This window comes from Phodopus roborovskii, unplaced genomic scaffold, assembly GCF_943737965.1.
Source record: "Phodopus roborovskii unplaced genomic scaffold, PHOROB, whole genome shotgun sequence".
Classification (NCBI taxonomy): domain Eukaryota; kingdom Metazoa; phylum Chordata; class Mammalia; order Rodentia; family Cricetidae; genus Phodopus; species Phodopus roborovskii.
The window spans coordinates 8993336-9019191 of record NW_026126482.1 but is presented as its reverse complement, the minus strand read 5'-3'; the positions used below and the strand labels follow the sequence as shown (position 1 = coordinate 9019191).

At 45.7% G+C, this 25856-nt stretch overlaps 2 protein-coding genes across 3 annotated transcripts in view; one reads left to right on the top strand and one right to left on the bottom strand.

Annotated features, from left to right (window-relative positions):
- Nucleotides 1–25856, top strand: part of Sfxn1 (sideroflexin 1) — a 41303-nt gene that overhangs the window by 3309 nt on the left and 12138 nt on the right. The window contains exons 1-8 of one of the 2 annotated variants that reach the window (XM_051194268.1): nucleotides 4739–4760; nucleotides 13210–13384; nucleotides 16963–17133; nucleotides 19046–19144; nucleotides 21075–21150; nucleotides 21658–21743; nucleotides 22570–22697; nucleotides 24500–24549. In XM_051194268.1, coding sequence (XP_051050225.1) covers nucleotides 13221–13384; nucleotides 16963–17133; nucleotides 19046–19144; nucleotides 21075–21150; nucleotides 21658–21743; nucleotides 22570–22697; nucleotides 24500–24549 — 774 coding nt within the window. In that variant the 5' untranslated portion in view covers nucleotides 4739–4760; nucleotides 13210–13220. Of the gene's footprint in view, nucleotides 1–4738; nucleotides 4761–13209; nucleotides 13385–16962; nucleotides 17134–19045; nucleotides 19145–21074; nucleotides 21151–21657; nucleotides 21744–22569; nucleotides 22698–24499; nucleotides 24550–25856 lie in introns of those variants that run through there. The other variant, XM_051194267.1, reaches the window with a different exon arrangement.
- On the bottom strand, nucleotides 19898–20702 carry LOC127229223 (40S ribosomal protein S3-like). Its single transcript, XM_051194269.1, has one exon. The coding sequence runs from the start codon at nucleotides 20700–20702 to the stop codon at nucleotides 19965–19967; it is 738 nt and encodes a 245-aa protein (XP_051050226.1). The 3' UTR covers nucleotides 19898–19964.

Genomic DNA, 25856 nt, shown 5'->3' with positions numbered 1-25856 from the left:
ACCTGCTTTCCCATTTAATAATATGATCACCATTGTTAATCTTTAGCCAGGGTTAAAGGTTTGTCACTGATTCTCCGAGGAAGTTCACTCCCTGTTTATTTTCTATGAAATTTCAGAGAAATTTAAAAAAAAAAACATCTACAAGTTTGAAGTTTGGTATTTTTGTTGGTGTTTGTTTGTTTGTTTGTTTTTATCTAAGTTTCTTTTGCTGAGATGCTTGTGAGGATCTTTGGGAAGCTAGAGCAGCCATGCTCCATCCTTCACCAGCAGCCACCAGTGAGGGCAGCAGCTTCTTTCTCTCCAGCATGGCTTGCCCTGTGGCCTCTATCTTTGGTGCTTTCTGTTTATGAGGCCCCTGCTTGATGAGCCTTCCAACTCTGTGGACGAGACTGGTCCTCCAGTTTCTTCATCAGAAAAATGAGATTTAAGGTGAAAAGTAATCCCCACTCTGGGGTTAAAGAATCCATACTCCAATCCAAGTTATGTTTGCTTGGTCCAGTTCCCATTCTGCAAGTTGTCAGGGTCAATTCAATCCTTAGGGTAGATCATAACTGTCCTCCCTGAGCAGGAACCAGCCTGGAAAAACAGATCAGTAACAGCAGGTACACGCTAGGCATCACTGAAATATTTAGAATGCTCTAGCTCAGGCCTAAATGTCTTCCTTAACCCTGGCTCATTTGGGTTTGATTTTTTTTTTTTTTTTCTAACCATGTTTCCCAACTGGCCTTAGGATATTCCCAGTGTACCTCTGACAAACTAGGTTTACCTCCACTCTGCCCCTCCAGAGTCTAAGATGATGCAGTCCCCGGTCACAGGCAGTTCTCAAGGGACTAGAGAGCCTGGCAGCAAGTGACTTGGGTTCACATTTGGACACTGCTGAATTAGTGAACTGCCTTACTGTGCCGAAGGAGGTAATGGCTCCAAGGCATCGATGGGGTGGGGGGCCCCCGCTGTGAGTACAGCTTTTAGAGTAAAGTTGTAATAAGATGCTTTTTCTCTTTTGGGGGTCTCAATACCCAGCTCCCATATGACTCAGACACAGAGGCTTATTTTTGCTTATGAATGTCTGGCCTTAGCTTGGCTTGTTTCTAGCCAGCTTTTCTTACCTTAAGTTAGCCCATCTACCTTTTGCCTCTGGGCTTTTTCTGTTCTCTTCTGTAGGTCTTATTCTTACCCCATGGATTGCTGGGTGGCTGGCCCCTGACATCTTCCTCTCCATCTCTTGCTCCTCCTATTTATCCTCCCTGCCTGCCAGCCCCACGACTGGCCCTTCATTTCTTTAATTAGACCATCAGGTGTTTTAGACAAACGAAGAATCACAGCTTCACAGAGTTAAACAAAAAGCAACATAAACAAAAGTCACACGCCTAAAAATAGTATTCTACCACATTTCCCTTTTTTATCTCAATAGAAAGGTTTTAACTTTAACATAGTGCAACTAACTATGTACAACAAGAAGTTATCAAGTAAGAATTAATTTACAATATTCTGTCCATTTGTAGTTAGCATATTCAGATAAAATAATGCTTTATGGAATCCAAAGTTTTATATCTAACTTTCTATCATATCTAAGGTAAACCACATCTATAACTATCTAGTCTTCAACTCCAGCAAATCCACCAGAAGGATATATTGTGTAAGTAAACAAAAAGTGCATTGCAAATGACTTCCAAACTCTAGAACTGACAGACATCTGAATGCCAGGACAGTCACCCAAAGATCCTCTGCATCGTTGAGGAATCCATCCTCAGCCTATAGGTTCACAGTATCTGGCAAACTTTTCAAATGAAGCAGGAATTTGCAAGACTGTCCTGCCTATATTGACAGTTTGTCAGTCACTGTGTTGTGTGTCCTGCAGAGTGTTTTGCAGTTTCTTCTGTGAAGCAGGAACCCTGAAGGACCATCTCACCTTGTTTCTGACAAAGTTCAGCAGTCACTTCCCTGTGGGCCCTGTGTGTCCAGTGTGCTGTAAATAGCCAAAGGGAAGAGCAATTCCTTTGCCCAGTAGCTAGCCTTGCCACATGAGAGCACACTCCATGAGGAGTTTCCTCGATGCCCATCATCTCTGAAGTAGATTGGTGCTGCCAGGAGCAGATGTGTCTCATTGTCATGAAAAGCCCTAAATTAACAAAACATTTTAAACACCATATTCTGTAGGTCTTTGAAAGGCTCGAAGACCATCTATCTGTCTAAACTATATCTCTATATGATGTGGAAAGCATGACTAACATATCTACAAATTTGATTGTTGTAGATGACAAACTACTGACATGTGTTTCTTGATTATCCCAAATAGTTCATAATAATAGCTTTCAGAACCTAGAATTTTACCCATATTTCCAAATGAAAAGCATGGGCACAATACTTCAAACAAAAATGGAAACATACACAGTGTGTTGTAACAAAAATAATCTTAACTGGCATCAATATACAAAAATCCTTTAAACAGAGTAGAAACAAATATAATGTTGTAACAAAACTTACATTTGTGTCAATATATAAAAGTCCTTTAATTAAGAGCAAAAACATACAGTGTAACAAAGTTGACTTTGAATTTGTATCCATATACCAAAAATCCATGCAAAAACATACTTCGCCAAGGTGAAGTATCTGAGATTAATAATTTCTCCTCTGTTCCCATAAATTATAACAGACATCCATGAGTCACAAAATAACTAAAAGCCTCCCACAATCGGGCTCTTGGGAATGTGGGCATAGTACTCTCTAGACTGCTTCCTGCTAATTGTGAGTGGAAAATCTTTAGGGGTCCCAGAGAGAAAATTTTGAGATAATGACCAAGTCCTGGAAAGACCAGCTGTAACCTCTGTTGATAGATGTCACCTGTCAAGATTCAGGTGGTCTCCCCTGTTCAAACCAGATCCCTATCAGCCTGGAAGGGATCCACGGCCTTGTGTTTCCCGTGGAAACAAAAGCAAAACCATTTCTCCAAAGCATTTTTGATTCCATTTGACAAATACAATTTTTTACTTTCTTTTAAAGTTAAAGCATTCTTGACATGTCTAGGCTGTTTATTTCCTTCCACAGCCCCTCTTTCAATGCCAGGTCTCTCTGCAGCTGTCCTTTGATTTTCAGCAATCAAAAACTTCACAATCAGCACAATAGCATACAGGACCCAGACTCCCTGTGTATTTCCCCTCTTTATGTGGCTTATTCTTTATTACTCTTCCTCTCTCTTTAAAGACTTTATTCTTTTTGAACTCTTTAAGCCTACGCACATTATAAAACACACTGGAACCTGTTTAGAGGGGCTTTTTTCCATCTGGAACTCTTACTGTGTATCTCTAGCCTTTTCTAGCTGCAGGAGCAAACTTTAAATGGATAAGCTACACCTAGATACTCTGCATGGCTCTCAGCTGGTTCTGCCCACTTCTCAGTTCCTGAGAGCCAAGCCTAAAGCCCGAGCCTCAGTCGGAGGTTCCTCTCACCAGGAACTGCATTCAACCTTCCTAGAGTTCTAGAATGCCAGTGCTTGCAATATGGCAGACATTTTTACTTCTCTTTTTGTTAATGTGCTAGGTGTACAAGAGCTCACTGACTAACAGAAACTGTCTGGACAAAACTCTTAAAGGAGCCGTATCCCCCACCCCACCCCCTTGTTTAAAAGCTTTCCCAGGTCCTATGGAAATATAAGTGCCATGTTAGTACGCCGCTATGTAATGAAATGTTTTTCCTCTTTTGGGTGGCCTGCTTCCCAGCTCCTATCTGAATCATGAATAATCAGAGGCTTATTCTTACTTACGAATGTCTGGCCCTGGCTTGGCTTGTTTCTAGCAGCTTTTCTTATCTACCTTTTGCCTCTGGGCTTTTCCATTCTCTTAACTTCTCTAATCTTACTCCTGCTCCATGGGGCTGACCCCTAACATCATCTCCTACTCCTCATATTTATCCTCTCTGCCTGCCAACCCCACCTATCCGTGCTCCGGCCTCACTCTTGGCCGCTCATCTCTTTAGTTAGACCATCAGGTGTTAAGACGGGCAAAGAATCACAGCTTCACAGAGTTAAACAAATACAGCATAAACAGAAGTCACACACCTTAAAATAGTGTTCTACCACATAAAGTGATTATTAGCCAATGTTAGTACATATTGGTAGGCAGAAGTCCATGTTTATAAAGATTTTGGAAGTGTTGAATAGCATGTATCCATTCTCCGGGTAGTTGACCGAGCTGAAATTTGAACTCAGACTGGTTATGCCCCCAAGCAGAAGTTTCTGTTTTCAGCCTTGGAGGAGGTCTCATACATACCCCACCCCCCCCCCCTCCTCCATCTAGGACTAAAGTTACACAACAGCTGGCAGAGATGGGGAGTGTGTGGCACAGAGCTGAGTTTAAGTCTGAGTTAAGTTGACGGTGCCCTGTCTTAGCAAACTTACCCTGGAGGCATGGAGGTAGACTTGAAGGAAGTGCCCCAGGGCCTGGCTGCCGCCGAGGGCTGCTCCTTGCCTTGCCCAGGTGTATGCTGCCAGGATGGTGTCAGGCAGGGTGCTTGCCTAAAGGGAGGCAGTGGTGTTCTCACAGGACTGCTCGCCATGATTGGGACATGTACTGTTGTAAGCATGAGGATCCGGTTCCCCTGTTACCCAGTGAAGCTAAGAACAGGAGAAACAGTGGCAGAGGCAGATGAACTTCACGGGTAGCAAGCTGGTGAGCTGGAAGGTGGAGGACGGACAGACTCCTCCTGCCAGGGCTGCAAATTCAAAACTTACTTGGCATTTCTAAGGGATCTAATTTTAGAGCCAGGTGAGTGCCCAAGTGGCCACTAATTCTTGCAGTAACAAGTTCTCCTGATGTGGTTTCTGTAATTGTCCACTAGTTGAGATGCTTGGGGGTGAGGGGCATAACATCTAAAGAAACATCGTGATCGGGTTGGATGAGGAGTGGTGTTCTTTGGTATTTTCTCCTTGTCAAATAAGTATAATTTTATTGGTTGGTTATAATTCTTTGGCTAGAGTAGCCAGACAGAAATGATGAAAAACGGGTTTCTTAGTGCCAGGAGCAAGTTAACTCACTCATTGTTTGAGTTTCTGCTGGCTGATGCTGGGAGGGAGCTGACCCAGCCATCGGCCTTGACGTATAATGTGTGAGGATGTTGTCATCTTTGTGCTCATCATTCGGGATTGCGTGTGACTTGGCTGCTGTGAATTTTAAAATCAGCGTGAGCCCATGGCCATGAACATATTTCGGAGCAGTGTGAATGGATTCAACCAGGAGTCAACGCTAGTCCAGCCTCTGGGTCTCTTAGCCAAGTTTCCTGGGTCCACAGTTTCCTGGTTAGCAGTCTGGTAGTGCCTTTTCAGCAGGCTTGGGTGAGGCCCGGGCATAGTGAGCTTGCTGTGTGCAGGGTCTCTGCGTGCACATTTGATGAGATTAATGTAAGATATGTTCCATTATAATGTGTTTGCTTTTCAACTTGATGTTTTGCATGTGAAAAACTTTGGAAATGAGCCCAGGCCAGTGAAAAACCTTAGTGGACACTGGCTGCGTTTGTTAATTGTGTTCGTTAATGAATTCCAAGAACCTTAGCTAAGAGATTAAACTTTAGCACACACGAAGAAAGTTCCTGCCACCTTTGAAAGCTGTTTTTGAGGTCTGGCACAGTGACTCAACAGGTATCTAGTGTTTAGCCTGAGTTAGATCCCCAGGATCTCTGCCTTCAGGAGAACCAACACGTGCAAATTAACTCAGTCCCATGTGCACAATAAAACTTAAGGCATGACTACATAGAAATTCTTTGTGAAGTGCATGTGACATCTTCCATAAGGATGAGTGCTATACTGGGCTGAGCTCCTGGAGTTCATTTGAAGAGAGGGAGGAGAGATCATGTGAGCAAGTGGGTCATGATGGGGAAGATCATGATGGGGAAACCCACTGAGACAACTGACCCAAGCTAGCTGTAGCTCATGGACTCCAGACCGATACCTGGAGACCCTGCACGGGACCCTCTGAGTGTGGATGACAGTTATGTGGCTTGATCTGTTGGGGCTGGGTGGGGCGGCTTGCAGTGGAACCAGGATGTATCCCAGGTAATGAACTAGCTTTCTAGGGCCTATATCCTGTGGTGGGATACCTTGCCCAGCCTGATTTAGCAGGGAGGAGCTTGGTCCTGCCTCCCCTTGGTATCTCAGACTTTGATGACTCTCCAAGAGAGGCCTTATCCCCTCTGAGGAGTAGCTTGGGGGGGGGGAGTGGGGGAGGTGGAGAGGCCAGAGAAGGGGAAGGAGGGGGAATGGGGTTGGAATGGAAAGATGGTTTAAAAAGAAAAGAAAAAAAGTTGAGTGCTATAGATTGACTGCATTTGACATCTTAAGGGTCTGAGGAAGGATTTGGTGTGGTCTTGGTCATACAGATAGTGCAAAGGTCACCAGGCTATAAACCACCTCCACTCCTAGCCTTTTGGGCAGACAACAGATTATGTGGCTCTTTGAAGAGCAGACACTGCATGTTTAACATGGCTGGTTCCCTTCTGCTTATATGTGAGCGCAAGGTGCCTCCTACAACCTATTGCTCTTACAGAGGACCCAGGTTCAATTCCCAGCAGCCTCCATGGCAGCTCACAACCATCTATAATTCTAGTTCTAAAAGCAGCATAATGCTATAATTATTAATGGTCTTGGTTGCTGACAACCTAAATTGTCTGACTGAAAGTGAATGATTAGTAAAAGTTAATGGTTATTCACATGCAAGTGGCTTCAAATTCCTTTGCTTCTTAGTGAACTACAGGAAAAAGTTTTAAATCACACGTTTTGTCCCTTATAAAAACAGGTGTTTTAAAAAGCCAAAGTGCTAAATCTAAGGGTTAAAATCACTCATAAAAAAAAAGATCCTTTAGTAAGAATTAATACCGTCGGAATCATGCATGACTCAAGTCACAATTGACCGAAAATCCAGAAGTCACAATCCAGCCTTTGAAGTACATGCACAGTGAGACCTGTTGCCCCAAGTCGTTCTTCTGGGGTGTCTGCTGCAGGCCAGCTAGCTTGGTGGCATCACTGGTTCCCTGTCCCAGGATTTCTTCAGACTGTGACACAGGAGAAATTCACCCACATGGCATGTGAACCCCGGCACCTGTGTTCACCATCTTTAGCCGGCAATGCCTTGGGTGCCCCCTGCCTGCTCTATTGAGCGCCACAGGCGAGGAGTGTGGTCCTTTCCCTAATGTTCCTGTATTCTCTCCGGTTGTCTAGAGTGATTCATTTTTAACAGTCTGAGGAACTGTCAGAACCTCAGGTAGATGTGGCAAAGACAATGTACTCCCAGCCCATTGTCTCCTGTCTCTCTGGGGCACCTTTCTCTTGACTCTAGTATATCAAAGCTGAGATGTCCTTGAACATTCTCTGGAATTGTATACAATCTGTTCTTTTGAGGTATGGTATTTTTTGTTATCTCTGCCTCCATCTGCAGTTTGGAGAGTGTGTATCCCCTCCAACAACTCTGCCACTGAGGTCAGGCAGCGGCCTCCCCCAGTTGACTCCTCCGTTGGAGAACCAGTACCACTGACCATCCTGGCTCAAGATACTTCTCTGCCCAGTTTCTGCCCAGTCTCAGCCTTCAGGGCAAGTGTATGACTGTTGGACAGCTGGGCATGATAGCCCAGTGTTCAGGAATCCAAGTCCATCCTGCTACCTCACCCACCCCACCCCATATCCTGCTCCCCCTGCTCACTTCTTCTCCAAAGATGTTCCTGGGGCAATCCCAGTCAGGCTGACCAGTCAGGATCAAGCATGCACGGTGGGTACCCCTGCAGCCCATCTCCATGTCATTCAGGCCACAAACCCAGGAAGTACCACCACCCAGCTGGTGGTTATTTATGCTGTGGTGGTCTGACCAAATGGGCAGGAGGAAGGAGGCATGCCCACAATCCCACGCAGCAGCCCCCGTCCTTAGCCCGCTCGTGACCCAGAGTGAAGCTGGCCCAGGCAGCATCCCAGCTTTGCCCCTCCTCCATCTGACTCACACGTTGCTCTTGGGTACCAAGTGCGAGAGCAGCTCCTGTTCCTGCCCATGGCTGACCCAGGTGGACCTGGGAGTCAGCAGCGGGTGGGAGAAGAGGCAGGAAGGCTGGTGATAAAAACCGACCAATTCCTGGAGAAAATGAAAGTGAAGAAAGTGAAAGCTATGCTTGGAGGTGGAAATTCATACTCATGAGGAAGTTTGTGTAATTGAGCATAGTAAATAATTAAATCTTATCTGGCTTGTTATCAGCCTTGTCTGTCAGGACACTGATGCGTTGCTGAGTAGCCTGGTGGCCTTTCTTTTTCTGGGAGTGGGAAGCACAGGTTACTGCAAGCGGTCTATGCCAGCAGAGAGCTACTTGGACTCATAGTGAGGGAATGGAGCTCTGGTTATTCCCTTTGCCACACTAGCAAACCACACACTTTTTTTTTTTTTTTTTCTTCTCAGTGTGCTGGAGGTCAGCTGCCTGACTGGGTCAGCCTTCCATCCAGAGGCACTGGGAAGAGCCCTTTGCCTTTCTAGCCTCCCTTCAACTCCCATGTTCCTTTATCCAGCTCCTTTTGTGACTTGGACCTCCTCAGATAGTCACAGTCCTCTCCTCTCATCATGACCAGGGCTGACACCCTCAGCAAAGCCCCAGAACCATGGATGCAGCATTTGTCAGTCCCTGGAGACCAGGCTGCACACATCTTAGGAGGCCGCTCTTCTGCACAAAAGGATAAAGCCATCCATGGGGCTTTGTGGGTTCTGAGGTTTGGCAGGGGTTTTTGTTTTGTTTTGTTTGTTTGTTTGCATGTTTTGGTTTTTTGAGACAGGGTTTCTCTGTATTGTTTTGGAGCCTGTCCCGGAACTAGCTCTGTAGACCAGGCTGGACTCGAACTCACAGAGATCTGCCTGCCTCTGTCTCCTGAGTGCTGGGATTAAAGGTGTGTGCCACCAATGCCTGGCTAGGTTTGGCAGTTTAACTTGGAGTATGAAAGTCACTGAGCAGGAGAAGCTGCTCTGATTCCTCCCTTCCTCTGTGGATTGGGAGTGGCCTCTTGGAATCTTCCATCTGTTAATATGTCTGTACCGCATGAAAAGGACACAGCTGTTCAAGGAAATGAGTTGCACTCCAGCCCTGGCCTGAGGGGAGAGCATGTGTTCTTAAAATATCCAGTTATCCCTGTGTTTAATGGAAACAAAAATGTTCACTTCCTGGCCCATCTGTGTTTCTCAGACGGGACACTTGGTGAGGCCTCTGCAGTGAGGCTCTGGTGTTGGAGGACTTCTAGTACTGTGGACAAGGACAAAGGCGACCTCGGAGACAGCAGTGCTCTGTAGACATTAACTGATTTTAGCCTTTAAAAAAGCTAGAGACTGGTGAGAAAAAATGATGTTGCTGGCCTGGGGTCCTTCTCACCTTCAGCCATTTGACCTGACATTTGACTGGCTTTCCTTGAGTCTGTTTCCCTATCTGGATGGTGAACTTCTGACTCCCGTGTAAGAGTCTGTATGGTTCTTTGCAATACTGCCACAAAGTATCCATTCTGTTACTGTGCCATCATGTTGGTGACAATTTAGCCAAAATGTTGCTTGTACCTAACACATTGCACAGAGTTTGTTGTTCAGGGCTGCACTTCTGTGAAATCTACATTTCAATTTTTCCTGGTTATTTGTATTAAGCATAAAAGAGAAAGAACCCTACAGAGAATAACAGGGTCTCCTGTGGCCCCCAGGGGACATCACAATTCACTCTAACCTGGGGATTTCACAGGGAGGGCAGGTAGGAAGCGTCAGCAGAACAGTCTCGTGTAGACCATGGCTGGTGCCTGCCCACCAAGCTGGAGGTTTGTGTCCAGAGCACCCTTGGAGTCACATGTCCAGCCAGCCTTGTCCAGATCTGGAGTGTGCACATTTCTAGAAAGCCTGTGTGCATGGTGTATCCTGTGGTGATATCTTACTTGTACAAATAAAGCCTGTCGAGGGTCAGAGAATGGAGTTTACACAGCTAACCACAGAGGTCTGGTGGTTTAGAGGCTCTGCCTTTGCTGGTACCTTTGATGTGTTGCGCCATTTTGCTTTTGAGAGTATCTGGACTTTGTGAACCATCTCTTCCATCTTCAGCTTGTCATCTCTTACAGTAGTTACCAGCTTTATTATTAATTATCGTTTGTCTAAGGTGAGATCCCTTAATATCCATCATCCCCAAACACAGACACTGAAGGCGGGTCAGATGGGCTAGAGGTGCCCTTCTGACTGCCTTCGGAGGCCCACGTTCCTGACTCCCCTCCTTCACAGCAGTTGCTGAAATACCTTGGCTGATCTCTGTGGGCAAGTCTGGAAGCTTCCCTACATAAAAATGGAGCCTTTATGCTACTGTTTGTGGGTTATGTAAATAATCCGTGTTTCCACACAGTGACATGGTCTTTGATGCTCACCAGTCCATTTATCTGTTAGCAATCCATGATTGACTATGCATGGTCCAAAAATATTGAATGGAGTATTTCAAAGACAATAAGATAATTTGAGAGTGAACCTATGCACATACCTTATTGTCATGCATATTGTTCCATTGTTAGGTAATATTAGCTTTTTGTTAATTTAATAATTAGCCTTATTCAAAGTATATGTGTATAGAAAAAGCATTATCTACAGAGTCCATATTATCTGTGGTTTCAGATATCCACTGTGAGGACTTGCACCCCCTCAGATTGGAGGGGCTATATAGTATATTTCTCTGTCCCTGGATTTAACATGCACAACAGTATATTTGTTCTAATTTATACTTTGGGCCTGTTCTGTATTATAACCTTGTCAGGCAAAGGCCAGCAGGTACAGAGCTACTGTCCAATGGAAGATGTACTTCCTGGCTTGCTGTGGTAAGGAAGATCACAACCAGAGGAGTTGTGTGGGGTCTACTGGGCAAGCAGGAAAATGACAGCTACCATAGCATTACGGAGAACAGTGGAGTTTAATGCTGCAGCATTAAGTTGGGCACAAACCATGACCGGGGGAATAAGTTTGCACTGTGAAGTGGACTTGTACCCCTGTTTCCTTGAAAATCACAGAGGAGCTTTAGGATGCTGAGTCCAGAATGCCTCTAATGTGAAGCCCTGTGATGGTCTGGGAGCTCAATGACCCCTGTGCCAGAGGAGAGAGGGACTCTTTGTTCTTGCTTTTCAAATAGCAAAGTTTCTGCGCATCTGTGATTATGCAAAGCAAGCCTGCCAGCTAGGAAGTGGGGTCACCCAGGCATGGAGCTGTTGGTAGCTGGGAGCAAAGTGGTGGCTTTACACTTATTGTGTCTGGGTCTGCTGTTGCAGCCGTTTTATCAATAGCTAGATTTTACTCTCTTACTCCCACTGCCCAGTCACTTCAGACTTGGGTGCCCGACTGTCATGTCAGTTTTGGTCCAGTGGTCAGTGATATGTTATTTGGGGGTTTTGACAAAGGACAGATTACAGGGTGGCCTAGCGTTTGCATCTGATATCTTAAATGGTCCTAAGAATTCATGTAACACTAAAGAAAGCTGTGGTTAGGCGAAAAAGAAACAGGTATAAGAAAATTAATTACGTGAAGCCTCTGTGGTGACCCGACACTTTGATTCACCAACACCAGAGATTCCATCTAAGAAAATCACCAGGTATGGGGGAAGAGGCCCCAGACAAAGGCATAGTGTCCTGGGTAATGCTGAGAACTGACACAGAACAGCCCTCAAGGGTTATTATGGGTCCAGAATGGAGGCCTGATGCCGCTGGAGGGACTTCATGCTTCATGAAGCAAGTGTAAATGAACATCCAGGAACAGGGTGGACAGATTGTAAGAACCAGGGGGTGGAGGTGGACCTACTGAGCATGCCCATCAGCTGCTGAAGGAGGAATCAGTTTTCTTCACGGTGAAACATACGATAGGGATAGGTTGTCCGTGCCCATGTGCATACGGGTAACAGTGATTGGACTTAGTATGTTTGTATGTCACATACTATATATACATGTAACTGTAGAAGAACAGGTCATAAGTATGAGAGGGGGGTGTAGAAGGGGACACAGGAGAAACTGGAGGAATGGATATATTTATGTTTGAAATTCTAAAGCCTACCAAATTATTTTTATACTTGCAAATCTTTTCAACAAAGGAATTTTCTGAAGACAGTAATAATTATTAGAGAGGCTGGATTGTAGAAATTTTATTTCTTTGTCATTTGCATAATAAGCTTGTGGTTTTCAGCATACCATAAGCAAGTAGTAAAACATTACAGTGCAGTTCTGAGGTCACAGTATAACTCAGAAAGAAGTTAGCAAACCCTGGGCAAAGTAATGGCCACACACCAGAACGCAGGCACTCTCTGAAGGAAGGGAAGCGCCGAGTTTGCTCTGTGGGGCAGTCAGGGCATGTTGCTTGTCTCTGTGTTTCTGCTAAGTTGAAGATGATGATTTTTAATGTTTGATTAGTGGTTTATGTGCTGAACAGGCTGAAAGGATCTGCCTTCTTCAGTTTTATAACCACTAGCATTAGTTATTATTTTTAGACTTACGATCTTGTGCATCGTCGAGTACTTCCAGTAGGAATGACATTTGTTGGACCAGAATACAGCAGTGTTGACGTTCACTGCTTCTTCATTCAAAGGCACATGCAGATGGAGGCCGGGGCTGACCTCAGGTGGCTTCCTCTGTCACTCTGCATCCCTTTCTGAGCCTGGACCAAACAGGTTTGGCTAGACAGACTGACAGCAGGCAGTTTACTGACAGAGCCACCCCTCCAGCCATTGTTACTTTAAAACTTTGTGTTTCTATCTTAACTAGAATAATTTTGGCTTTCCTACAGGAAAGGGACGAGAGAAATGTGGCAAATTCTTGAAATTTGGTTGAGATGCACTGAGGTTTATGAACAGCTCATTCTGGTTTACGGGGGTTCCAGCTTGCAGCTTGCGGGGTGCATGCACCCCACGATAGCTATGAATGTGACCAAACACAAAGTCAAAACTTACTTAAATATTATGACATAGTTTTTTGTGTGTGGTTTACGGGGATACTGGTAAGCACATTGGGTGGCACTACTGGGAAGGTCCTAGGATAAGTTCGTGGGGTCGATTCTCCTACCTTTGATGTAGGTTCCAGGAGCAGAGCGCAGGTCACCATGCAGGTGTGTCAAAGCTTTACCCACTGAGCTATCTTTACACACAGGTCGAGTGTGACTGCCAAATCCTTGCTTGTGTAACAGTGTTACCTCACTTGACTAGTCTTTCCCTTTTCAGGATCTGAGACAATGTCTGGGGAACTGCCACCCAACATTAACATCAAAGAGCCTCGATGGGACCAAAGCACGTTTGTTGGCCGAGCCAATCACTTCTTCACGGTCACAGATCCGAGGAACATCCTTCTAACAAACGAACAACTGGAGAATGCAAGGAAAGTGGTGCATGATTACAGGTAACATGATGCTGTGCTTGTGGCTTGCCATGTAGTTGTCTTTAAAGGGCTTCGTGGTTTCTCAGTAAACAAATGCGGGCTGAGGAAGACTTCTAGATGAGTACTCAGATGGGAGGGACTCTGATGGGGTTCAGGGATGTCCTGCATCAGCTGAGAGGCACACATGAGATAAGAAGATGCCACCTATGTGGGGACAGTCGGTCTTCCACGATCACCCCACTTTGCTTTCAGTTTCCAAAATATTTAGGAATTGAGGTTCTAGGACTCTTTAATCCATTTAATCCAAACTTGAACATAGGCCTTCCTTTCTCCCTGTGACCTCTATTCATGACTAAGGCAACACATTCAGAAAAGTGTGCACCCCTTGGCATCGAGGGCAAGAGCAAGTCCAGGGCACCTTAATCTTCACTGTTCAAAAACACTTTGGAACTAAGTATTAAAAAGATGAAGCAATTGCATTTTGCAACTGATAATATCCTATCAACTTGAAACCTATAACAAATCAATATGATGAGAGGGTCTGCTTTTAATCGACATAAAGTGTCCACATGTGACCGAGGTTCGCAGCAGAGAAGATGGCTCAGAGGTTAGAGTGCATACTGCCCTTGCAGAAGACTGAAGTTCAGTACCCAGCACCCACCTCGGGCAGCTCACAAACACCTATTAACTCCAATGCCTCTACCCTCTGCACTCATCATGTGCACATACCCACACACAGACACTGCTACATAATTTACATTTTAGTGTTGGGGGGGATGGGGGACTGGGAACACTCTTACTGAGAAGTGTGTGACAGTTAAAATAACCTGGGTAATGAGAGATGCAGACGGGCTAGAAAGGAAGTCTTCACACTGCTACAATTCTCTCCTGTTAACAGCTTCCATTAGTACAGTTGTGATCACCTATAAGACCTAGAGAATAACTGTAAGGTTTTCCTGGGAAAATAGTGACTGTAACTAAGGCGTAAGAAGAGTAATAGGGGACAACACTTATCCCGCCAGCAGTTAAGAAGGGCTGTCGTTAAAGTGGTCCTCACTCTGTAGGTAAGGAGAGACACACCTTCTCACGCCTCAGCTGATAGAAACCAGCCAAGAGGAGGTAAAGCTGAGCAAATTTCCATCCTGTACTGGCTGGTTTTGTGTGTGAATCAGACACAAGTTAGAGTCATCAGAGAGGAAGGAGCCTTAGCTGAAGAAATGTCTCCATGAGATCCAGCTGTAAATCATTTTCTCAATTAGTGGTTGATGGGGAGGGACTCAGCCAATTGTCGGTGGTGCCATCCCTGGGCTGGTGGTCCTGGGTTCTATAAGAAAGCAGGCTGAGCAAGCCATGTAAAGCAAGCCAGCAAGCATCACTCCTCTATGACCTCTGCATCAGCTCCTGCCCCTAGTAGGTTCCTGCCCTGTTTGAGTTCCTGTCCTGACTCCTTTCAGTGATGAATGTCGATGATGAAGTGTAATTACAGCCACATAAACCCTTTCCTCCCCAACTTGCTTTTTGGCCCTGGTGTTTTGTCGCAGCAATAGAAACCCTGACTAAGACACATGCCTTATGATAAATTCCTGCTGCTGTTTAAGACAAACTCAGACTCAAAAGCAAAAGGCAAAAGGCATAGTTTTTGTGTCCACAACCTACAGCTTGGTTTCTGGAACCCTGACTAGGGGCAAGAAGGGAAGGGAGAAAGGGCAGACACACATACAGGGAAGCTGGGATCAGGTGGTGGTGTGGGTGGTGATGGAGGGCACCTACCAGGCAACCCCCAACCTCGGGTGTTTATTGGAGGAGGGGCTGTGTTACAGGATTTCCCGCCCAGTTCTGCATCGCCTTGCCCCAAATGAACACTCAGAGACTTATATTAATTAATACTTTTGGCTGGTAGCTTGGGCTTCTTATTGGCTAGCTCTGACTTAATCATTAACCCAAAAGTACTAATCTACATGGTCTTATCTTACCAGAGAACGCCTGGCTCGAGTCCCCTCTTCCCTGACTCCTCTCTGCCTACACTTCCCGGAACTCTCTTCCTCTGGTAGCCCCACCTGTCTCCCTGCCTGGCCACTAGCCAAACCGTGCTGTATTCATCAACCAGTAAGACAATCATAATAGAGAAAGACAACTCCCGTCATGGTTGGCTGTTCTAGGGAGGGGTCTCTGTGGATGCGCACTCTGAGGCTTTAAACACCCTGGAGGAGGAAGTTGCACTTGTTAATCCTTGCACTCGCTGATTACTCATACTTGGACCCTTTGCCATCCCTCCCGAACCTGGCACATATGGGGATCCGGCTTTGCCAATTGCTTTGGTGTCTGTCATTTACATCTTCTCGGGGCTCCCTCCACTTCCTACAAACTCGGACTCAAAGGATGAAAGTCATGAAACCGGTTCATGTTTTACATGGCTGTCACTTTAGCAAATTTACTCATTTATTTGTAATCTTGGCTGTGGGGAAGATTTCTAAATATGAAGCCCCACATTTACAAATGGAAAAAATGGAAGAATTAAAATCCCAAACTAAAATTGAAACCCCATCTAAAACTCACGTTGTGGAATGTCTGTAGTGAGTGTTTAGAGGGTGATGGTCTGCCCCCTTCCCGTATGGCGGCTGTAAGTCTGAGTCATGGCACAGAAGGGTCACACTCCATCTGAAGGCTTTCAAGGAGGATCCCCTTGCCGTTCCCTGGGTGCTGGTGGCTCTGGGAATTGTTGGTGTCCCTTGTTATAGGGACATCCTTAGATTTGGTGACCATTCATCCAATAGGACTTTACTTTGGCTAATTACATCTATGAAGCCACAACCCTGTTCTTCTATGTGGACATGCATTTACGAATTACCATTCAAGCCAATGTAGATGGTTTAGAAGAATGTTATATAAACAAGCGAAAAACCATTCAGAGTATCGTTGAATAAAACCCTGGTTAGGGAACCTCTGGTGTGGGGTCATACCTTAAGCACCTTGGAAAAATTGAAAAAGTATTTGCCCAGGTGTTACCAGTGGCAACAGTGGATAGATAGGCCCAGGGTACCACTAAATTTCTCTATTTTCTAAATCTCAGACAGTGAGTATTTCTTTGATGAGAAAATCTGAAAATTGCACACCACGCCCTTTATTTGCACCAAAGGGTCCCAAACCTGAATCTGCCAACTGCAGGTTTAAAATGAAGTTACGACCTTGAGTGCCATAACTTTGGTCCAGTTGGTTAAAAATAGTCGTTCATGGTTTGCCAAGTTCAGACTACAATTTTAATATGTCACTTAAAATAATAATTTCAAGTTGAATACGTCTTAATATGCATATTACTTTCTATTATTTTCCATATACATGGGTCTGAAGTTCACTGTAACGGTGTTTTTGTTCTTGTGCTATAGACTGCCAGAAAGACCAGAGATAGAGCCCACACTGTGTATGTGAGGCTCTGGGTTCAACCCCCCAGCACCCAATAAATAATTTAAAAACAATAATTACCACCAGCGCTCTAACAGACCTGCCAGGCCCCGTAGGCACAATGAGGCTTCACAAGCCATGAAGCTCATGGCAAAATACCTGAGTAAGCAGTTGCTGGGACTTCTGTTGTCATTTTCTAGACAAGGAATCATTCCTGCCGGCCTCACGGAAAATGAATTGTGGAGAGCGAAGTACGTGTATGATTCAGCTTTCCATCCAGACACGGGGGAGAAGATGACCCTGATAGGAAGGATGTCGGCTCAGGTTCCAATGAACATGACCATCACCGGCTGCATGATGACCTTTTACAGGTAAGTTTCAGATGCCTGGGAGCTCTTGGCTACTTTGCTATTGAAATAGTTTGAAGAATAATATGAATTTTGCTGAAACAAATGTCACAGTGATTATGTTAACAAGAATGATCAGTTCATTCTACAGTGTGTCAAAACATGTTGTACCCCGTAAATATATCTAGTAAAAAAAAAATAATGATACTAATTAATGTAGGGCTGGAGAGATGGCTCAGTGAGTAAAGGCCCTTGCTGCCAAACCTGAACACACAGTTCGATTCGGGAAGCACTTTGTGGCTAGGGAGAGCCCAATTATTGCAGGTCATCCTCTGATCACCACATGCATGAACATGCACACAAAATAAAAATAAATTTAAATTAAATTACAACCGCTGAAAATAAGATGGAAGTGGTGTAGTGAGCTCACCTGTAACCGCAGCTCTTGGGAGCCTAAGAGGGTTTCGGGTGTGAGGCCAGCCTGGCTGTGCAGCTAACACCTGTCTCAATCTGACAATAACAACAGCCAAAGTAAATAATAAAATGAGGTACTGTTGCTTTAAAATTAAAGAAGTCATTTCATCTTTAGTTCCACCCCGAGTAGATGTTGCGAGTAGATGTTGCCGCTCTCCTCAGCAGCATCTGGCATGATTCGCAAAAATAAACCCTATTTTAGCTGGGCATGGAGTCTTTTGCCTGGAATCCTAGCATGCAGGAGACAAAATAAAGCAAACAACTAAAGTAATAATAATAAATAAGTAAGTAAACCTCCATTTAATTTAAAGGTGTGTTTTGCCTCTGATGATAGTAAATCGTGGGCCGTAGAGGTGGCTCAGTGGTTAAGAGCACTCACTGGCTGCTCCTGCAGAGGACCCCAGTTCAGTTCCCAGCTCACAACTGTCTGTAATTCAGTCCCAGGGGATTCAGCACCTGGCAGGCACTGTCCACGCATCGCACATGCATGGAGGCAAAGCGCTCATACGCATAAGATAAAAATAAATAAAGCTTTTGTTAAGGATACTACATAATGCCTGTGCTTAGAAAGAAGTTGACATTTCCCCCGTCTGAGGCCTTAAAGAAAATGAGATAGGAAAAATAAAAAAAGAGTCCAGAAACAAATTCTCTTTTCTTTCTGTAGACGCAGGTGTGTTTGGATGTCCGAATAGACATAGACATGGCATAAGAAGGGCCAAGCCTGCATCACTTGCAAATTTGTTTTGTTTGCCCAAGAGAAGGGATCTTCTCAGTCTACTCTGTGCTAGGCTTTTTATAAACATACTTCTTTATGGTAGAAGCTGTCCCTGGCTAGTTTTCTCCCCTCCCAACTTGACACAAGCTAGAGTTATTTGGGAAGGGAGACTTCAATCATAAAGCTGGCCTGTAGGCAAGACTGCCAGGCATTTTCTCAACTGATGATTGGTGGGAGAGGGCCCAGCCCATGGGGGGTGGTGTCATCTCTGGGCTGGTGGTCCTGGTTTTATAAGAAAGCAGCTGAGCAAGCTGTGAGAAGCAAGGGTAAGCAGCTCCCCTCTGCGGACCTCCACATGAGGTTCCTGCCTTGAGTTCCTGCCCTGAGTTCCAGCTGTGACTTCCTTCCATGATGGACAGTGATGTGGAAGTGAAGCCAAGTCAACCCTTTCCTGTCTGAGTTTATTTTATTCACGATGTTTATCACAGCAATAAAAACCCAAAGACAGAAGCCCTGCGAGCTTGGTGATAAGGACACTGGGTGTCAAAGTAGACAGTCTGTGGCTTCAGAGGTCCCACATCTGCAGCCTGGGCTTCCTCCCTGCCTGGTCCGCTTCCTTGGAGCCTGCCTCTGCCTCCTGAGTGCTGGGATTAAAGGCCTGCAACACCACCGCCTGGCTAGTATTTTCTTTCTATCGAGGGAGGCTCCTTGGTGCTAGAGGGTATGTGACAGCTTCCTCTGTTTCAGGACCACACCAGCTGTGCTTTTCTGGCAGTGGATAAACCAGTCCTTCAATGCTGTTGTCAACTACACTAATAGAAGTGGAGATGCCCCCCTCACTGTAAAGTAAGGCTGTGGGACTGACTGTCCTCCATGAGTCTGTTCCTTAAGTAGTGATGCATTTAAATGCATGGCTCGCTCTGTGCAGTTTCTCCTTCTCCTTCTGTGTCGGGATAACTTTCTGCTTTTCTCTTGCCTTCTCTGATGTCATCTGTGCTATTAGTGGGGTGGTACCATCTCTCTTGTAAGAGGAGAGGGAGGGGGCTGCAGCGTGCCTGCCAGGCAGCCCTCAGGCCTGATCTCTTTTAAATAACTCCCCTCAGGGATGCATGAGTCAAAGCCACCAGCCTCAAAGCAGAAGGGGCTTCGCAGTGGTGTGGCCTTTGTAGTCACTTTAGTGTAAAAAGAAAAGCACCTCATTCATTGCTGGAGTCCAAAGAAAGGAACAAACTTATGCATTTGTCTCCTGTTTTAGAGTGAGAGTGTGTGTGTAGTATATATGTGTGTATATAGATACATATAATGTGTATGTGTGTGTGTATTTGCCAAGCCAAGATTAACTAAGACTATAGATATAATTTACACAACACTTGAACAGAAGTTAATTTCCTGTTTATTTTTGAAAATGGCCTTGGATGCCCAGTATTCTGCTCTCATCAAATAGAGCACGGGATGCCAAAACCTGTCCCCCATTCTGGCTCTGGCTTAGCTGGACTGTTGGACTGTTTTTGTTTTTTTGTTTTGTTTTTTTTGGGGGGGTGTTTTGTTTTTTTGTTTTTTTTTTGTTTGTTTGTTTTTTTGGTTGTTTTTTTGTCTTTGTGCAAGATTTTATTAAATGTCTGTACAGGACAACATCCAGTCTCCAGATACAGCTGCCAAGACCCTGTTACGCTGTAGGCACTGGCTGGGGCATGGCAGGTGGTTCTGGCTTCCCATCCTTCTGCTCAGAGATGGGGGTGGGGGTGGTGGGCAAGATTTCCTCTTTAGGTTCCACAATGCTCACATGATCAGGCAGAGGCTTCTTGGGGCCGATCTTACCACTTGGGTCCCAGGGCAGCATGATTTTCACTTTGATGCCCAGCACACCCTGCCTGAGGAATACATGGCAGACGGCAGTGTCAACATAGTAGTTAACAGGGTCTCCACTGTGGATCATCAGCCCATCCACAAACTTCATGGACTTGGCTCTCTGTCCTCGTAGCTTCCCAGACACCACGACTTCGCAGCCCTTGGCCCCGCTTTCCATAATGAATCGAAGCACACCATAACAGGTCCTTCGCACAGCAAGTCCTCCTAGGAGTTTGTAATGTAGAGACTCTGCCTGAGCGATGGCACACAGACCTCTTGTGGTCACCTTTTCTACATAAAGCTCTACACTGCCCTCAGGGAAGCCAAACCTCTTCTGAACCACAGCAGTTAACTCTCTGATCCGACGACCCTTCTCACCAAGAACATTCTGTGTTCTAGTGGCTAAAATAATGATTTCTGTTCTGGTTGGTGTAACCCAGACTTCAACACTAGAGTAGCCGTCTTCAGCCAGTTCCCACGTGAGAAACTCATTCAGTTCAGCTTTGAGAATTCCATCCGCCACAAACTTCCTTTTCTTGGAAATCTGCACCGCCATTTTGCCCAGCTGGACTGTTTTTATACAGTGACATAACCTCTGAGATGACCCTGCTGCCCTCTGCTTCCTGTGCATACATTAATATTTGACATGATAGTTTTAGTTTATGCAAATGTCCCGAGGCTTTGCTCTGTCCCGAGCTTTCCCCATACTCGCAGTCCCGCTCCTGCATGTCTGTCTATTTGGAGCTGCAGCCCCTTTTTAGGGATGTGTTTGCTTTCCCTCTGGATTCCCATACTGATGCAGTGACCCCAGACCCCAGTCTGCCCTGCAGACTCTCCATTGCTGTACACTTCTGCCTCCTCTGTTTCTTCAGATCATATATTCCCTGGCGTACACCCATCGTTCATGGGGTGCCTTTATTCTTTTCAGTGAGCTGGGTACGGCGTATGTCTCTGCAACAACCGGCGCTGTAGCGACAGCCCTAGGACTCAATGCCTTAACCAAGGTAATTAGTTTTATTTCCATGGCAGAGCATCTTATTGTTCTCGCCTGTCACTCTGTTTCTTCTCAAAAGGGTTGCAGCCACTTGGCTTTCCTGTAGCCATCTTTAACTGCATATTTTAATTTTATCTTCTAGTTGGTTGGGGAAGGGTTGTAACTAATAGCATCAGCTAAGACTGATCTGTTCCTGGCTCTACATAATTACCTTCTAAAAGACCCCTGAGATTTGGGGAGGGGGTGTGCCTTCAAGAGGTAGAAGGGTTGGCTCTGAAATCAAAGTTCTGGGACATGGGGACGTGCTTCCAGCCACACGATCCAAGCTATCAAAGTGTCTTAGATGGGTGCATTGTCTCAGTATGTCCTTGCCAGAGATTTAGCAATACCTCTAGGCGACAAGTTTGGGGCCCCTGGACCTGGCTCTGTATGGCCTGGGCTGCGCTATTTTAGGAGGATGTGAGGCTCTCCATTCAGCTGTCAGGGAAAAATGAGATGATGCTTCTCTTTTCTACAGCATGTCTCACCACTCATAGGGCGTTTTGTCCCCTTTGCTGCCGTGGCTGCTGCTAACTGCATTAATATCCCGCTGATGAGGCAAAGGTAAGATCAGCACACACACTATGTGGGGCCTTGCACCTGACAGGGGAGTGTCTCGTGGTGTCGATGAAATGATATGAAATCTGAGATTTGCTTCAACATACTGTAGGGTGGGGTGGTGAGGGCAAGCCCATTGGGTTCCTACGCCTCAGAATGAATAGTCTTCCTACTTCAAAGGTGTGTCTCTGGCCTACACCACTTACACAGAAAAAAATTCGGTAAGATTGGGACCAGAGATGGAGAAAGCCAAGAGCTTCTTGGTTTTCCCTTGGAATTTTCTTATGGGGCTTAAACTGATTTTAATACTTCCCTTTAGAAATACTTTTTAGAATTGACAGAAATTAAAGAGAAGAAAGAATAAGTGCTTTGGACAGATAACAAAAGGGCAGGGCAGTAGCAGGAGTTGGGCTCCTAGCTTTGGGAATCGTGTATAGCTAATGAATGTCTCCCAAGGCTATGTTGCAATGACCGTTGATACAGGCAGTACTCAATAACACTGTATCTGTTTCTGATTTAGAAGGTTGTTCAGGTTTGTGCATGAGCACTGAAATTAACCTCACCCTTGAGCTAGCATATCCACCCCTCAATTCATATCGTTATGGAAAGGTACATCCTTCTAAAAAGGAGTCCTCTGTTATTTTCCCTCTGTGTCTGTCACAGGAGGCTTGAACCTGTTCATGGTATTTAAAAATAGACTTATCAGTGCCAAAAATGACACTTGAGTAGGAAAGTGGATGAAGGAGGCACTTGATCTTTCTCAACAGAGTCCTCCTTCAGGATGCTGCCTGGAGCGATCTGTGAACCCCTCTGCCTGTGTTCTGCCCTTCAGGGAACTCAAAGTTGGCATTCCTGTCACTGATGAAAATGGCACCCGCTTGGGAGAGTCGACCAAAGCTGCAAAGCAAGCCATCACACAGGTGGTCATCTCCAGGATCCTCATGGCAGCCCCGGGCATGGGTGAGTGAGCTTGGAGGGCCTGCCGTGTGGTTCATGGCAAGCCTTTATGTATAGGTAAACAAAAACAGCACACGGCACTCCCCTTTGCGAAAACTACCTTCTGATGGTGGAGCGAGCAGCTGGACAAGTAGATACTCCATGCCTACAAGCGGAACATCCTCTACCCTAATGCTTGGGGCTTCTAGAAGTGTCCCAGGTTTAGGATTTTTTTGGATTTTAGAACATTTACATAAATATAAGATGAGCTACCTCTCAGGAGGCCTGAAGTTAAATTTGAAGTTTAATTATGTTTCACATGTATCTTGTACACGTGGCCTAAGAGCAATGTTATGCAATGTTGCTAATGATTTCATACATGCAACAAACATCGCATATGGTAGATGTACATCCTGGCTCACGCATAGGCCAGGCAAGGGGCTGGGTAGAGATATGGATGGGAGGGGCCCCTTTGCGGGGCTGAATCTGAGGTAGAGTGGGTATCAGCAGAGGGCAAGAGCTTCCTTTTGTGAGGGAGGCATTCTGCAAAGGAGGAGGGGCAGAAAGGACTTCATGGGGCCTCAAAGACTGGAGTCGGCTACTTGGGCATCCCACGCTCTGACTTCCAGTCTGTGGCATAAAACACTACAAACAGTTTTGAACATGGTAATTATGAGATTAAAGGGATGTGGCAGTGGTGAGCAGAGACGGCTCAGGGCTCTCTGGGGACCGCAGGCAGCAAGCTGTGGCTGGTTGGACCAGAGTGATGTAGTGGAGGTGATGCGAGTGGGTACAGTAGGGAAGATGATTCTAAGTCCATGGCGATGAGAACTGAAGCTCCCCCTGCAACACGGGGCAGAGGTAATGCTGAGGACCGCTAACAGAAAATGTGCATCTGGCAGCTACTCTGTTATTTATGTAGTGTGTGCTCAGCATGAGCAGAGAGAACATCTGTGTTATATTATGACCCTTTGAGAATCTCCTGTCTACCCACCGGGCTGCTCGGGGGACCTGGAAAAGGCTCTTAGACACTCAGAAACCAAAGGGCCTGCGAGTGACTGCAGTTTTTGTAGGGAAAACAAGGAAAGAAATCCGGCAACTCATGTTCTTGAATTTCTTCACCTAAGCTGTGTGTAACAGCACGTGGCTATGACAAGGTGTTCTCTAATGAAGCATGTCTGTCAGCTGCTATTGGCCATTGCCACCTGATGCTCTGAACTGGCGAGTAGCTTGAACAAGCAACAGAAGTTGAAGAAAGGTGCACAGAGGAAAACTGAGGAACATTCATGCTGCAGTTGACCCTGTGTGTGGGCAGCTTGGCATCCAGAGCCAACCAGCCATCAAAAAAGATACCTGTATTAAACACATTCAGGCTTTCTTCTTGTTATTCCCTCCACAACAGGGTGTAACTATCTGTACATCGTTTGTATCTCATTATTAGCTACAATTCACCTAGAGTTGACAGCAACTCTGAAGGGGGCAGCTAACTAGCATTAACCTGACTGACCTGAGGGAACATTCTATACTCTGGTTGGAGGCCACCGTGGTCTGTGAAGGTATCTAGGGACCAGCATGCTTGTCATTCCAAAGAGAAGGCTATGGAGCCCCCAACTCATCTGAGCCCTGATTTCCAGACTGCCCAAAAATAGGGTTGCACCCCAGTGTCCCCTCAGCTCCAGTCCTACATTTGCTCTGGTTTGAGTCTTTTGCTTTGCCAGAATAGAGATAGCCTAAAAATGACACAGCTTTCTATCAGCCCGTTAGGGGAAAACTCAGCTGAAAACAGGCGTTAGGTGGAGATTTAAGTGACCCTGTCTTTCTTACAGCCATCCCTCCATTCATCATGAACACGCTGGAAAAGAAAGCCTTTCTGAAGGTAAGACCATTCCGTTGTCATTTTGGGAGTCCTTTTCTTTCTTTTTTGAGACAGGGTTTTTCTACATAGTCCTCATTGTCCTGGAACTCACTCTGAGAGCCACCTGCCTCTGCCTGGCAGAGTGCTGGGGTTAAAGGTGTGTGGCACCACACCTGGCTGTGAATCATCTTCACTGCTGTTTAGACTTCACATTAGTGAGCGACAGCCCTAAGGTCAGTTTCCCTCCGTCACTTCCATAAATACGGAGATGTTTCTGAAAACATCTATCTCTCCACTCTCCGATATTTGAGAAGGCTTTTTCACACGAATCTTCCGCTGTGGCTGTCCACCCAGACACCTGTGGGTACCCAGCTAGGTCAAAGTGAGAAGATGGCAATGACTGTGGAATGTGGGACGCTGTCTATAATATCGGGAATGAGAAGATCTAGGATGGTAGCTTCGTGCAGCACTAAATTTAGTATTTCTCTTCGGTAGCCGCATCTAAAAGTTGATTAATCCATCAGCTGTCTCCCCCGGAGGCCTGGGAATACCCCGTAAGGAAGTGTGTGCTGCTGTGTGCCGTCTCTGTACTCCCCAGATTGTGTTTTGTATGCTCCGGGATTAACCCAGTGGGATAAGGTGGCTCTTTTGCATCATGTGAAGTGTGAAGCAGAGGCCCCGGACCCCTGGAGCAGCAGCTGTACTGTGAACATGGCAGATCTATTGGAGTCGTGTAAGGACATTCCCCCCATCAGGGTTGACCATGTCAGTCTTAAAAACAGAACTGTAGGAGCAAGGGAGGGTTGTACAAAAAAAAGGATGCTGCCAGAGACCAGTTAATTCTGGGTTGAGATGATGGTGTGTACTCATAGATCCATGTGCTCCATGTGGGCCCCAGTAGGAAAAGGAAAGCCGAATGCTGAGTGGACATGTCATACACACTGTATAAGCCAAGAAAATATGCTCCGAATAAACTGTGAACACCTCTCTGGGCCCCTGTAAGGGACAGGAAGTCCTGGCCATGCCCTCGGAACTTCCGAGGACACAGAGAAGTATACTTCCTGAAGCATCCAGGCTCTGTCACTCTAATGTGGCACTGTGCATTAGTGTCGCTATGTAGTGACAAAATGTCTCTTTGCTCTTGGAGCATCGTCAGAGGAAATCCAGAGACCTCACACTGGAGGCCTCTAAGAGCCTCAGCCACAAGTTAGCAAAAGGCAGGAACAGTAGCTGATATTCGCCTGCGACATGGCAGTGGATCGCTTAGGTCTTGGTTACCTAGGTCACCCACAGTCCACAAATGTTAAATGGAAAATCCCATACGCCAG